This window comes from Chiloscyllium plagiosum, unplaced genomic scaffold, assembly GCF_037043375.1.
Source record: "Chiloscyllium plagiosum isolate Xiang-an unplaced genomic scaffold, Cpla_swu_hap1 HiC_scaffold_34, whole genome shotgun sequence".
NCBI lineage: Eukaryota > Metazoa > Chordata > Chondrichthyes > Orectolobiformes > Hemiscylliidae > Chiloscyllium > Chiloscyllium plagiosum.
This window is the reverse complement of record NW_028270172.1, coordinates 24,308,323-24,321,464: the sequence shown is the minus strand read 5'-3', so window position 1 is coordinate 24,321,464 and position 13,142 is coordinate 24,308,323. Positions and strand designations below refer to the sequence as shown.

Sequence of the window (13,142 nt, the reverse complement as noted above, 5' to 3'; positions counted from 1 at the left end):
CCTCCAATAATTTAATATTTTCTTAGAAAGTAATAATTTTAGAAGGTGTGTGCTGGATTTCAAGTTCACGCTACTGTCTTTTCACATTTAATGCAATTCTATCTTGAGAATATTGTATATTTTTTTAGAGACATGAAGAATTCCTGAGTCTCGAGTTAAAAGCTTTTCTCTCAGATGATTACCTGATAGCATATACATTTGAAAGCTTATTGAGTTAATTTATTATTTACCACTTCTTGTTCATAAATGGAATATCATCAGGCATTAATAACTGTTAGTTTCAGATTCAAATGAATAATACAGAATTGTACTTTCAGATATTTTGTTTTTATTAAACTTTCTTATAGAGCTAGACCATAAAAGAGTCTTTCAAAGCAACCATTTTCTATGTTGCTGAGGTAGTTCCTTATTAAGTGTATTGTCATTCATGTCCAGGTGACAACTTCTTAAATACAGTAATGTGATTTTCTCAAGTTTTGCACAGGTATATATTATGTCTTGTGCTTATACACTGACACACTTTTTTTATTACATAGGTAACTCTAAATCAATCCCAAGTCCCCCTCCATTGCCTAGCCCTACCACGTTGGATGAGAAACCAATTTCCAGGAAAGATGACCACGTAAGCCAAGAAGATCCTAGCTCTGAGAAACCCTCGAGGATCTTCCCATCTTACCTCCAGAAAACCTGGATGCAGAGCTACACCTCACTAGAAAATGTAGAATCCCAAGTGTCCACTGTTTCAGAGCATGTAGCAGCACAAGAGGAGAGCTCCACTGAAATAGTTTTGAAAGCAACAGTTGACAAAACTGAAGAAGCAAAGCTTAATGAAGAAGACCATCCTACTCAGCTTGACAGAGAAGCGCTCGATGTGAAAGTACAATGTGCTGAAACACTGAATGATGAGCTGGAGGACAACTGTTCAAAAGACCCTGCACTACAAGAGCAGAAGCCACTGATAATTAAGGACAGTAAGATGCACTCTGCAGCAGCCAAGCGAGTGCAGAATCGGCGATCGTTTCACCGGCCCAAGCCTTTGCGTTATCCAGTTCTCCAGAAACTCGGATCTCTCCCAGTCTCTTGTCACATTCCTCCTCATTCTTTGGAACAAGAAGAAACACAGTTTTAAGCATTGCAGTCCCTTGCTTCACCAGCAATTGCATAAAGCCTTTAATTAGAGAGCTGAGCATCTTCTGGCCATGTCGCACGCCTCCAGAATTTGCATTTCATATACAGGCACAAAACCAAACTTTATAATTAATGCCAATCCTGGACAGTAGAGGGGAAAATTAATACATCTCCACTAAAATACATGGTATAGAGTGAATTCTGTAAAACACACATGGAAAAGGGAAGAGGAAATTTTACCACAACCATGTCAAGACAGAAAGGTTGCCATGTTAAGTTATATTGGGAAATTATCATTTTATTAGTTTTCTTTCTCATACAATTTATTTGTAAATGTTTTATGCTGCAGGCTTCTTGCAACTTTTTAGATTTCGGGGTTTGCTTTTTTTAACGTAAAAGAAAGACAAATACATATGCAAAAGTCATCTGTCGTCAGGTGCTGTAAAACACATGAGATGCAAAAGTAGACCCACCGGTGGGCTTCCTGCAAATTGGAGGTCAAATATTAAAGAATAGTGATGACAGTGCAGGCAACATTAGTTTTGGGCAAATATTTGAAAATCTGACATCCTCCATTGAGAAATAGGGTGGCACAGTGGTTCAGTGGTTAACACTGCTGCCTCAGTGCTGGGGCCCAGGTTTGATTCCACCCTCAGGTGACTGTCCATATGGAGTTTGTACATTGGCCCGTGTCTATGTGCGTTTCCTCCAGATGCTCTGGTTTCCTCCCACAGTGCAAGGGTATTCATGTTCAGTGGATTAGTCATGGGAAATGCAGGGTTATGGGGATGGGGCACATCTGGGTGAGATGCTGTTTGGAGTGTCGGTGTTGATTCGATGGGCCAAATGGCCTGCTTCCACACTGTAGAGATGCCAAGAAGCAAATGTTCGCATTGCTGGTGTCAAAGTGCATGAGAAAAAGATAAGAAATGATGGAAAATACAGGAATGTGTTGTAAGGCTTGAGCAAACATGTGAAATTTTATTCCATGATATTAAGACCTACACCTTAAATTGCAACAGAAGTTGAAATGTTGCAAGTTTGGTTAAGAGACTGTTACTGTAATTAGAATTTGACATGGTTTGTCTAGGTAAAACTATCTCTTAAACTGGTTATTTTTTAATGCAGGAGGGAATATTTTGGCAGATCTGCAAGTTTTGTTTGTTGATCATGTAGTGTCATCAATTGTCTCTTTATATATACACATAAACATCCAATCAACTGTATATATTTAACTTCAATTGATGCAGCTGATGATAAGGGGGTGACGGAGGAATAGTAGTATTGACACTATACTAGTTATCCAGAACACAGACTCATACTCTGAGACATGGGAGATGGTGAAATTGCGATTCAATATAATCTGGAATAAAAGGTTGACCTAATGGTAGCCATGTAGTTACTGCTAGTTGTTTTCTTCTAAATCATCTGGTTCAGTAATGCCTCTTCAGGAAAGAAATTTGCCATCCTTATTTGTGTAACTCCAGACCCACAACAATGTGGATGACTTTTAACTGCCCTCCAAGCAATTAATTGTCCTTGCTAGCAGTGTCTATAATTAAAAAAAGAACTAATGTTGTAAAGTTTCAATGTTAGTGAGTTCCTGATACTGAAATTTGTAACAGTGAGTAGCAATTCTCACCTACCAATCGGCAAACAAAGCATCTAACCAACAAAGGTCAGTTGCAATTGTTCCTTTGAATGATTGTGCTAGAACTTTCCTTAAGTCTACACACATTCTTGACGCCCAGAGGTACAACTTTCTCTCTCCCACATGTTGACTTATGGTGAAACAACAGTATTTTACTGAAGTGAGGCCCCAGTCAGTACACCAAAGTACTTGATATCACTTGGAACTTGAGCAGTGAAAGCTACCAAAGCTTTTTGCCAGTAATGTAATGTATCATATTAGCAGGATACATACCAGCTTTGATTTGAGTGCCAATGGAAGAGGCAAAGATCGGTGAATGTTCTGAGGATTCTAATTTCCATGTCCTTTTTAACCAATCCCCTCCACTCCTCCAGTCATCAAATGTGTTCACCAATATAAGCTGCATGGTTGCAGGTTTACATTTTACCAAAAGATGACTGATTTTTGTCTATCTGTTTCTTTTAAACATAGACTTTGACTTAAATATCAGGCCCATGGCATGAAAATGTAAGCACCACAGTGCAGCAGATTAGCAATCTAAGATATTCTGTTTTCGTGGCTTGTTACATTGAGATTCCAGTTGTGAAATTGTCCACCTTATTATCCTGTGTCTTGTGAAAAATACATCTTCAATTGATAGGGTTGATTGTTGGCTTCAAAAAGAGCTACTCAATAAGCCAAGAGCTGAAGCATCTAGAGGTTCCTTGAGGTAACAGTTACCTCCTCTATTCCAACCTCCCCTCTCCTCACCTTCCTGCTCATCCATTATGCAAGAAATAACTGAATTCCAACTGTGTAAATTATTCACATTGAGTTCGCCTGCATATCATTGTTTTCAAGACTTTGTTTTAGTAAATGCTCTATATAGCGGAAATCATTTCACTTCTACCTGTGTTGAAGCACATTATGTTGGGCTGGATTTTTTTAACCTTTGAATGATGGACACAATATGTGAAGGAGCTTGTTAATGTGACATTCCCTATATTAGGAAAAAGTGAGGACTGCAGATGCTGGAGATCAGAGCTTAAAAATGTGTTGCTGGAAAAGCGCAGCAGGTCAGGCAGCATCAAAGGAACAGGAGAATCGACGTTTTGGGCATAGGCCCTTCTTCAGGAAGGAAATCTGCTTCTTCTTATCTTGACCCGTTTGAATGCAGCTTGTTCTTTTACAGGTTATTCTCTTTTCTCATGTGCTTAAATTTCATCCTTCTCTCCCTTTGTTGAAAAATGACATAGCAAAATGTTATTGGTTATTGCTGTAAATAACAAGATTTGACAGGATGAGTTTTAGATGCTATTTATTCAGGTGCAATGATAACTATTGTCTTTAATAAGTGCTCTACAGGGTTACTTTGTTTTGGCTCTTACCACTATCTTTGTGATATCCAAACAAGTGTTGTATATGATCTAAATCTAACATTATTATACTGCAATTTGCTAATGTGAACTGTATGTTGATGTATCTCTCAGTTCTGCTTCCACTTGTTTTATACTTGTTGATTAATACTGTATTGTGTCCAAAGTTTTACTTGCTCATGTTGAGAGTAAAAATATATTTTAAAATAAGATTTTGAAAGGAACTAGTGGATCTTTTAATCTAGTAAAACTGCAAGTGTTTTCTCAGGAATGTAAAATAACCTTGTGTGTGCCAAGCTACTTGCTACTGGAACTTTTTATCCAGTTTGTTTTATAGATAGCTCACTGATGTAGAGGTCCTTTATGTCTTTGTACATGTTATTAAAATAGGGGCAAACCAAATGTTTTGAAATTCAAAGCACCTTTTTTGTTTCTCTCTTTTCTTTAGAAAAACTGAGATTATTACCCAGGTTTATGTAATCTATTGATCATGCAGGGATACACTGACTCCTTCAGGTTTGGTTTTTACTCATCTAATATGAGGTTACCACTGCTGGCTTTTTACATCTTTAGATATAAATCTTTCTTTTCATCCTCTTTCCCCTCCCCCCATCCCTTTCTTCTTCCGTCTGACCCCTCTCTTGTCCTCTCTGTCTGCCACTCTCACCCTACCTCACACACACTAACACTCATTCTCATTCTCACTCACTCAGCCTCTTGTTCCCACACTCACTCTTACTCTCACACACTCTCACTCACTCTCTCACTCATTCTCACTCTCTCACACACTCACTCTCACACACTCACTCTCACACACTCACTCTCACACACTCACTCTCACACACAGCTGGATATCCATGACTTGATGATTGCGTTCCAGACACTCCAGCCCATAATCCAAATTGACATTCCTAGTGCTGTAACAGAGAAAGAGATGCAATGTCGAAGGTACCATATTTAGAACAACTCATAAAACTGAGATCTGATCTATCTGTGCAGGCATATCTGGAAGATCTCAAGTATTGCTCATCAAAGAAAAGGAGAATCCACCAACATTTTCTCTTGCCCCACTTTTGTCTTCATGACCAACACTCATCGATCCACTAAGACTATGGAAACAGATGAACTGGTCCTTTATATAATTGGTGGTTCTGTCATATTACTGGATGTTAAGGGTTGCCTAATGTAATAATACCATGATTAATATAATTCATTAATTGAGTTTCAAAAATAATTCAACGGTGACAAGGTGTTTTGAGTTGTCCTGAGGATTTGAAACATGCTGCATAAATGTGAAACAAAAAGGGAAATTGCTGGAAAAGCTCAGCAGGTTTGGCAGCATCTGTGGAGAGAAGTCAGAGTTAACATTTTGGGTCTGAGGAAGGTTCACTTGGCCTGAAATGTTAATTCTGATTTCTCTTCATCGGTGCAGCCAGCACATTATTCCAAGATGTTAGCAGTATTATGACCAGCTAAGAAGGGGTGAACCAGGTTCCTCTTTTCAGCCTTCTTAATTGACCTCAACAAAGTTTTGAGCGAATCTCCATATTTTCTTGAATTGAAGGTAGAAACTTTTATAAACTGCTGACCCCAGGAAAAGTAATAAAGGTGCGAAGTCAAGCACTTGTGCAGTATTTGGACCCTCAAACAAACTCACATACAGACAGTGTGCAGTACAAAAGAAGACAAAAGAAATATGGTTTTGTAAGTCCTTGATGCATGGATTTTTAACCTGAGAGTTGATTAGTTAATTTCTTGGACCATTGTTTTCTGGTCTCTGATGCTTTTTCCCTTTCATTGCTGCTAAACCAGCTTCTTGAGAAAATGATAGAAAGATTTCTCAGTTGTGTTCAGTTCTATAACCTTAGTTCCATATCCTCAAAAGCAGCTCCTTAAAATTGCAGCTCGTTTGTTGATTCCTGGATGTTTTTCAAGCTTGATCACTGTAGACGATGCTCATCCCCAACAAGTGACAATTCTCAATAGTAAATCGAATCAGAGATGAGGACATTTCCATGCCTCCCATGGGTTTCATTGCCTTTTGGGGAAAATGTTAATTTCACCTCAGCTTGTCTTGGACCTCCTGCACGTCAATTTCATGAAACCTGACCAAGCCGTGTGCGTCACATGAACCTTACAGCTATTTTAAGTTAATGTGTTGTTTATTTTAAAAATTGCTTCAGTCCGTGGAAGTCCCAGGTATTAAATCAGCTGATAAAATTCAAAGATCAGTAGTCCGTATTTTATGTCTTTGTGATTGCGCTCAAAGTGATAATCATATTGTGTACGTAACTGAAAACTTTTTTCAAGGAGGACACGTTATGTGATTTTGTTCATTGTAACTATTGGGTGAATTCTGTTTCTTGGAAGGTGCAGGAGGTGGACCCGGAAATGCACAGTCTTCCAACTTACACCCTCTACTCTTTGGACGTGTGAAATAAAATATGTTGCAGCCAAGTCGGTAGCTTGGACTCAAATCCTGATCTTGGATTCCAATCCTCCCACTGAGAACGCCACCATAGCATTTGCCTTCTTTACTGCTTGCTGCACCTGCACACTTACCTTCAGAAAATTGGTGTACAATTTTACAGGTCATGTTACACGTTCTCCCTTCCCCAATCTATTCAGATAATAAACTGCCCGCCAGTTTTTGCTACCAAACTGGATCACCTCACATTTATCTATATTCTATTTCATCTGCAATTTATTTGCCTACTCATTCATCTTGTCCAAATAACACTGAAGTATCTCTGAGCTTCCTCACAGCTCACTCTTCTTTGTGTCTTCTGCAAACTTTGAGATATTGTATTTATTTCCTTCAAATAAATAATAAATATATATTGTGAATAGCTGGAGTCCAAGCACTGATCCCTCTGGTACCCCACTAGTCACTGCCTGCGACTTGATACAAGACCCCTTTATTCCTATTCTTTGCTTCCTGTTTGCCAACTAGTACTCCATCATATTGCAGCACTTCTCTAATCGTATAAGCTTCAAATTTGCATGCCAATCTCATTTGTGGGAACTTATTGAAAGCCTTCTGAAAGTCCTAGTAAACCATGTCCACAGACTCCCCCTTACCAACTCTACTAGTTACATCCTCAAAACTTTTCATTACATTTGTCAAGCAGTATTTCCCTAATTACTATTCAAGAATATCTAAGAATAGCTAACAGTAGAATACCTGAGAATGGAATATATCCATCAACATTTAAAATGGATTTGTATTTTAAAGCCCTGAATGAATAAGATATTTTCTCTGGCGGGCCTCCTCCTATGTTGTAAATGTGGGTATCAATCTTTTACATAGGTTCCTCCCACTTTCATGTGATGTTATATCATTCCTTAAATATTCAGTGAAGATTCCTGTGAGAAGTTGAATTTTCATTCAGAAAACATTTTACACTCTTTTCACCTCTGCCTTATTCTTTCAGTCTGAAACTTTTAACGATAAATTCTTCTAAGAATAAAAGAATAAGAGAGTGAATACCTAATAAGAAAATGAACCATTTTTACTAATAAACCTGTAAAGAAGGATTTTATTATCAGTGAAGATATTTCATTTCATTTTTATATCCAGATATTGCTTTCATCTGTCCCTTATTATATCAACTATAAATTTTAAATGAAGGATTCTTTTGTCAGTAAAGCTGTTTGATTTCTCTGTCTCTGAGTGTTGTGTTATTTCTAATGGTATTCATGTAATCAAGATCTTTGCCATTCTTATCAGTGAGATGGTTCCAGTATTTCTTCTGTAATGAACATCTTACTTTCACGCCCAGCTGTAATGGTATCACATAGTTTTCTAGGCTTCTTTTTTTTTGGCAGTTATAGAGTTATAGAGATGTACAGCATGGAAACAGACGCTTCGGTCCAACTCGTCCATGCTGACCAGATATCCCAACCCAATCTAGTCCCCCCTGCCAGCACCCGGCCCATATTCCTCCAAACCCTTCCTATTCCTATACCTACCCAAATGCCTCTTACATGTTGCAATTGTACCAGCTTCCACCACTTCCTCTGGCAGCTCATTCCATACACGTACCACCCTCTGTGTGAAAAAGTTGCCCCTTAGGTCTCTTTTATATCTTTCCCCTCTCACCCTAAACCTATGCACTCTAGTTCTGGACTCCCTGACCCCAGGGAAAAGACTTTGCCTACTTACCCTATCCATGACCCTCAAAATTTTGTAAACTTCTATAATGTCACCCCTCAGCCTCCGATGCTCCAGGGAAAACAGCACCAGCCTGTTCAACATCTCCCTATAGCTCAAATCGTCCAACCCTGGCAATATCCTTGTAGGTCTTTTCTGAACCCTTTCAAGTTTCACAACATCTTTCTGATAGGAAGGAGACCAGAATTGCATGCAATATTCCAACAGTGGCCGAACCAATGTCTTGTACAGCAGCAACATGACCTCCCAACTCTGTACTCAATACACTGACCAATAAAGGAAAGCATACTAAACACCTTCTTCTCTATCCTATCTACCTGTGACTCCACTTTCAAGGAGTTATGAACCTGCACTCCAAGGTCTCTTTGTTCAGCAACACTCCCTAGGACCATTAAGTGTATAAGTCCTGCTAAGATTTGCTTTCCCAAAATGCAGCACCTGAGTTAAACTCCATCTGCCACTTCTCTGCCCATTGGCCCATCTGGTCAAGATCCTGTTGTACTCTGAGGTAACCATCTTCGCTGTCCACTGTACCTCCGATTTTGGTGTCGTCTGCAAGCTTACTAACTGTACCTCTTATGCTCACATCCATATCATTTATGTAAATGACAAAAAGTAGAGGACCCAGCACCGATCCTTGTGGCACTCTACTGGTCACAGGCCTCCAGTCTGAAAAACAACCCTCCACCACCACCCTCTGTCTTCTATCTTTGAGCCAGTTCTGTATCCAAATGCCTAATTCTCCCTGTATTCCGTTAGATCTAACCTTGCTAATCAGTCTCCCATGGGGAACCTTGTCGAACATGTTACTGAAGTCCATACAGATCACATCTACCGCTCTGCCCTCATCAATCCTCTTTGTTACTTGTTCAAAAAACTCAATCAAGTTTGTGAGACATGATTTCCCACTCGCAAAGTCACGTTAACTATCCATAATCAAGCCTTGCCTTTCCAAATACGTATAAATCCTGTTCCTCAGGATTCTCTCCAACAACATGCCCACCACCGAGGTCAGGCGCATTGGTCTATAGTTCCCTAACTTGCCCTTACCACCCTTCTTAAACAGTGGCACCACGTTAGCCAACCTCCAGTCTTCCAGCACCTCACCTATGACTATCAATGATACAAATGTCTCAGCAAGAGCCCAGCAATCACTTCTCTAGCTTCCCACAGTGTTCTAGGGTACACCTGATCAGGTCCTGGGGAGTTATCCACTTTTATGCGTTTCAAGACATCCAGCACTACTATTATAGGACAAGCCAAACAGAGAACAGCCAGGGAATTCCTAGAGGCATGGCATTCATCCACAGATTCAATCAATAAGCATATCGACCTTGACCCAATATACCGACCACTGCAACGGACAACTGGAACTGACAACCGGAAGCGGCAGATTCAAACCACTACAAATTGCGGAGGAAAGATCACAGAAGCACTTCACAGGAGGCTCCCAAGCACTGAGGATGTCACCTAAACAGGGGACGAAACGTCTGCAACACAAATTCTCAGCTCGGCGAACAGAACCACAACAACGAGCACCCGAGCTACAAATCTTCTCACAAACTTTGAACATCCAGCATTTCCTCCCCTGTAATCTGGACATTTTGCAAGATGTCACCATCTATTTCCCTACAGTCTATATCTTCCATATCCTTTTCCACAGTAAATACTGATGCAAAATACTCATTGAGTATCTCCGCCATTTTCTGTGGCTCCACACAAAGGCCGCTTTGTTCATCTTCGAGGGGCCCTATTCTCTCCCTAGTTACCCTTTTGTCCTTAATGTATTTGTAAAAACTCTTTGGATTCTCCTTAATTCTATTTGCCAAAGCTATCTCATGTCCCCTTTTTGCCCTCCTGATTTCCCTCTTAAGTATATTCCTACTTCCTTTATACTCTAATGATTCACTCGATCTATTCTGTCTATACCTGGCTTATGCTTCCTTCTTTTTCTTAACCAAACCCTCAATTTCTTTAGTCATCCAGCATTCCCTACACATACCAGCCTTTCCTTTCACCCTAACAGGAATATACTTTCTCTGGATTCTCGTTATCTCATTTCTGAAGGCTTTCCATTTTCCAGCCGTCCCTTTACCTGCAAACATCTGCCCCCAATCAGCTTTCAAAAGTTCTTGTCTAATACCGACAAAATTGGCCTTTCTCCAATTTAGAACTTCAACTTTTAGATCTGGTCTATCCTTTTCCATCATTATTTTAAACCTAATAGAATTATGGTCACTGGCCCCAAAGTGCTCCACCACTGACACCTCAGTCACCTGCTCTGCCTTACTTCCCAAGAGTAAGTCAAGTTTTGCTCCTTCTCTTGTAGGTACATCCACATACTGAATCAGAAAATTTTCTTGTACACACTTAACGAATTCCCCTCCATCTAAACCCTTAACACTATGGCAGTCCCAGTCTATGTTTGGTTAAAATCCACTACCATAACCACCCTCTTTTTCTTACAGATAGCTGAGGTCCCCTGACAGGTTTGTTTCTCAATTTCCCTCTGACTATTAGGAGGTCTATAATACAATCCCAATAAGGTGATCATCCCTTTCTTATTTCTCAGTTCCACCCAAATGACTTCCCTGGGTGTACATAGAACATAGAACATAGAAGAATACAGCGCAGTACAGGCCCTTGGGCCCTCGATGTTGCGCCGATCCAAGCCCACCTAAACTACACTAACCCACTATCCTCCATATACCTATCCAATGCCCTCTTAAATGCCCATAAAGAGGGAGAGTCCACCACTGTTACTGGCAGGGCATTCCATGAACTAACGACTCGCTGTAGTTCCAGGAATATCCACCCTCAGCACAGCTGTAATGCTATCTCTTATCAAAATTGCCACCACCCCCCCCCCCCTCATCTCTTGCCTCCCCTTTTATCCTTCCTGTAGCATTTGTGTCCTGGAACATTAAGCTGCCAGTCCTGCCCATCCCTGAGCCATGTTTCTGTAGTTGCTATGATATCCCAGTCCCATGTTCCTAACTCTGCCCTGAGTTCATCTGCCTTCCCTGTTAGGCCCCTAGCATTGAAATAAATGCAGTTTAATTTATTAGTCCTACTTTGTCCCTGCCTGCCCTGAGTGTTTGACTCGCTCTGTTCTCAACTGTACCAGTCTCAGATCGATCTCTTTCCTCACAATCTCCCTGGGTCCCACCTCCCCACCTTACTAGTTTAAATCCTCCCGAGCAGCTCTAGCAAATCACCCTGCCAGTACATTAGTCCCCTTCCAATTTAAGTGCAATCCGTCCTTCTTGTACAGGTCATTTCTACCCCAAAAGAGATTCCAATGATCCAAAAATGTGAATCCTTCTCCCATACACCAGCTCCTCAGCCAAGCATTCATCTGCTCTATCCTCCTATTCCTGCCCTCACTAGCTTGTAGCACTGGGAGTAATCCAGATATTACTACTCTCGAGGACCTCCTTTTTAAATTTCTGCCTAACTCTCTGTAATCTCCCTTCAGAATCTTAACCTTTTCCCTTCCTATATTGTTGGTTCCAATATGGACAGTGACCACTTGCTGGCCCCTCTCCCCCGTGAGAACATTCTGCACCTTCTCTGAGACATCCTTGATCCTGGCACCAGGGAAGCAACACACCATTCTGCTTTGTCATTGCTGGCCACAGAAACTCCTGTCTGTATCCGAACTTGAGAATCCCCTTGATCTCTTGGAACCCAACATACCCCTCATTGCATTTGAGCCAGTCTCAATACCAGAAACTTGGCCGTTTGTGCTACGTTCCCCTGAGAATCCATCACCCCCTATATTTTCCAAAACCGCATACCTGTTTGAAATGGGTATATCCACAAAAGACTCCTGCACTAGCTACCTACCTCTCTTACCTTTTTTGGAGTTAACCCATCTATATGACTGTGTCTGAGACTTTCCACCCTTCCTATAAGTGCCATCCATCACACGCTGATGCAAATTCCTCATCGCTTCTAACTGTCTCTCCAACCGATCCATTCGATCTGATAATATTCACAGCCAGCAGCATTTATGGCAGATATAATCCGCATCTCTTTAAACTCCCACATCTGACAAGAAGTACATATCACTCTATTAAAGGCCATTTTTGCTCCTTCACAATCTACAGACCCAGAAAATAACACTGTCTTATTCCTCTACAAACACAGCCCCAGGTTAAATTAATAGTTATAGCTTATATTTTAAGTTTAATCAAGAGACATATCTCCAAAAACATATAATCAATAAAGAACCTACTCTACTCACTACTGTGATTCTCTGTAGGCCACACTTAAAACAACGATTAACTTATCTGATTCTGTGCTGTGAACTTCGCCCAACAGTTCCTCCACGATTTGTTGTGAATTTCACTGTTGATAATTTTCCCAGATGCACACCGATGTCCAACGTTACATGAATTCAAACAGCAAAGGCAGTAACTGTGCAGGTTCTCTCTCTCTCTCTCTCCTGCACTGACCTCACCATGCGCTTCCTTTGTCTGTTCTTCACCCTTTTAAAACTGCTGTTGTTTTGACATTTTTTTTCCAAAGTTTCAAAACAATGCAACAGCATATGAAACAGTAATTGCTGCTCCTGCACTTCAAAGAAATCACCTCCAACACCTAAAATACCTCAAAAAAAATGAGCAGCTGTTACAGCCAGAAATTTTTCCCATCCTCCATCTTGGATTACCCAAAATCCTTGAATGGTTGTTTATACTTTCCTGTTGTCTGTGCTGAGCACTCATTTTACTTCAATGGGATATGTGTGTCATCTCCCTGTCTCATTTTAGGTGTAACTTTTTCCTGCTTGTTGTATTGAAGTTTTACTGGTTATCTCCTACATGAATCT

General features: G+C 40.4%; 1 protein-coding gene across 2 annotated transcripts in view; it reads left to right on the top strand.

Moving 5' to 3' along the window:
• Window positions 1–4,535, top strand: part of LOC122564453 (sodium/hydrogen exchanger 3-like) — a 126,527-nt gene extending 121,992 nt beyond the window's left edge. For both annotated transcript variants that reach the window (XM_043719351.2, XM_087978549.1), the window contains one exon: window positions 537–4,535. In XM_043719351.2, the coding sequence (XP_043575286.2) occupies window positions 537–1,129 (593 nt within the window). In that variant the 3' untranslated portion in view covers window positions 1,130–4,535. The remainder of the gene's footprint in view (window positions 1–536) is intronic.
• The last annotated feature ends 8,607 nt before the right edge of the window (window positions 4,536–13,142 follow it).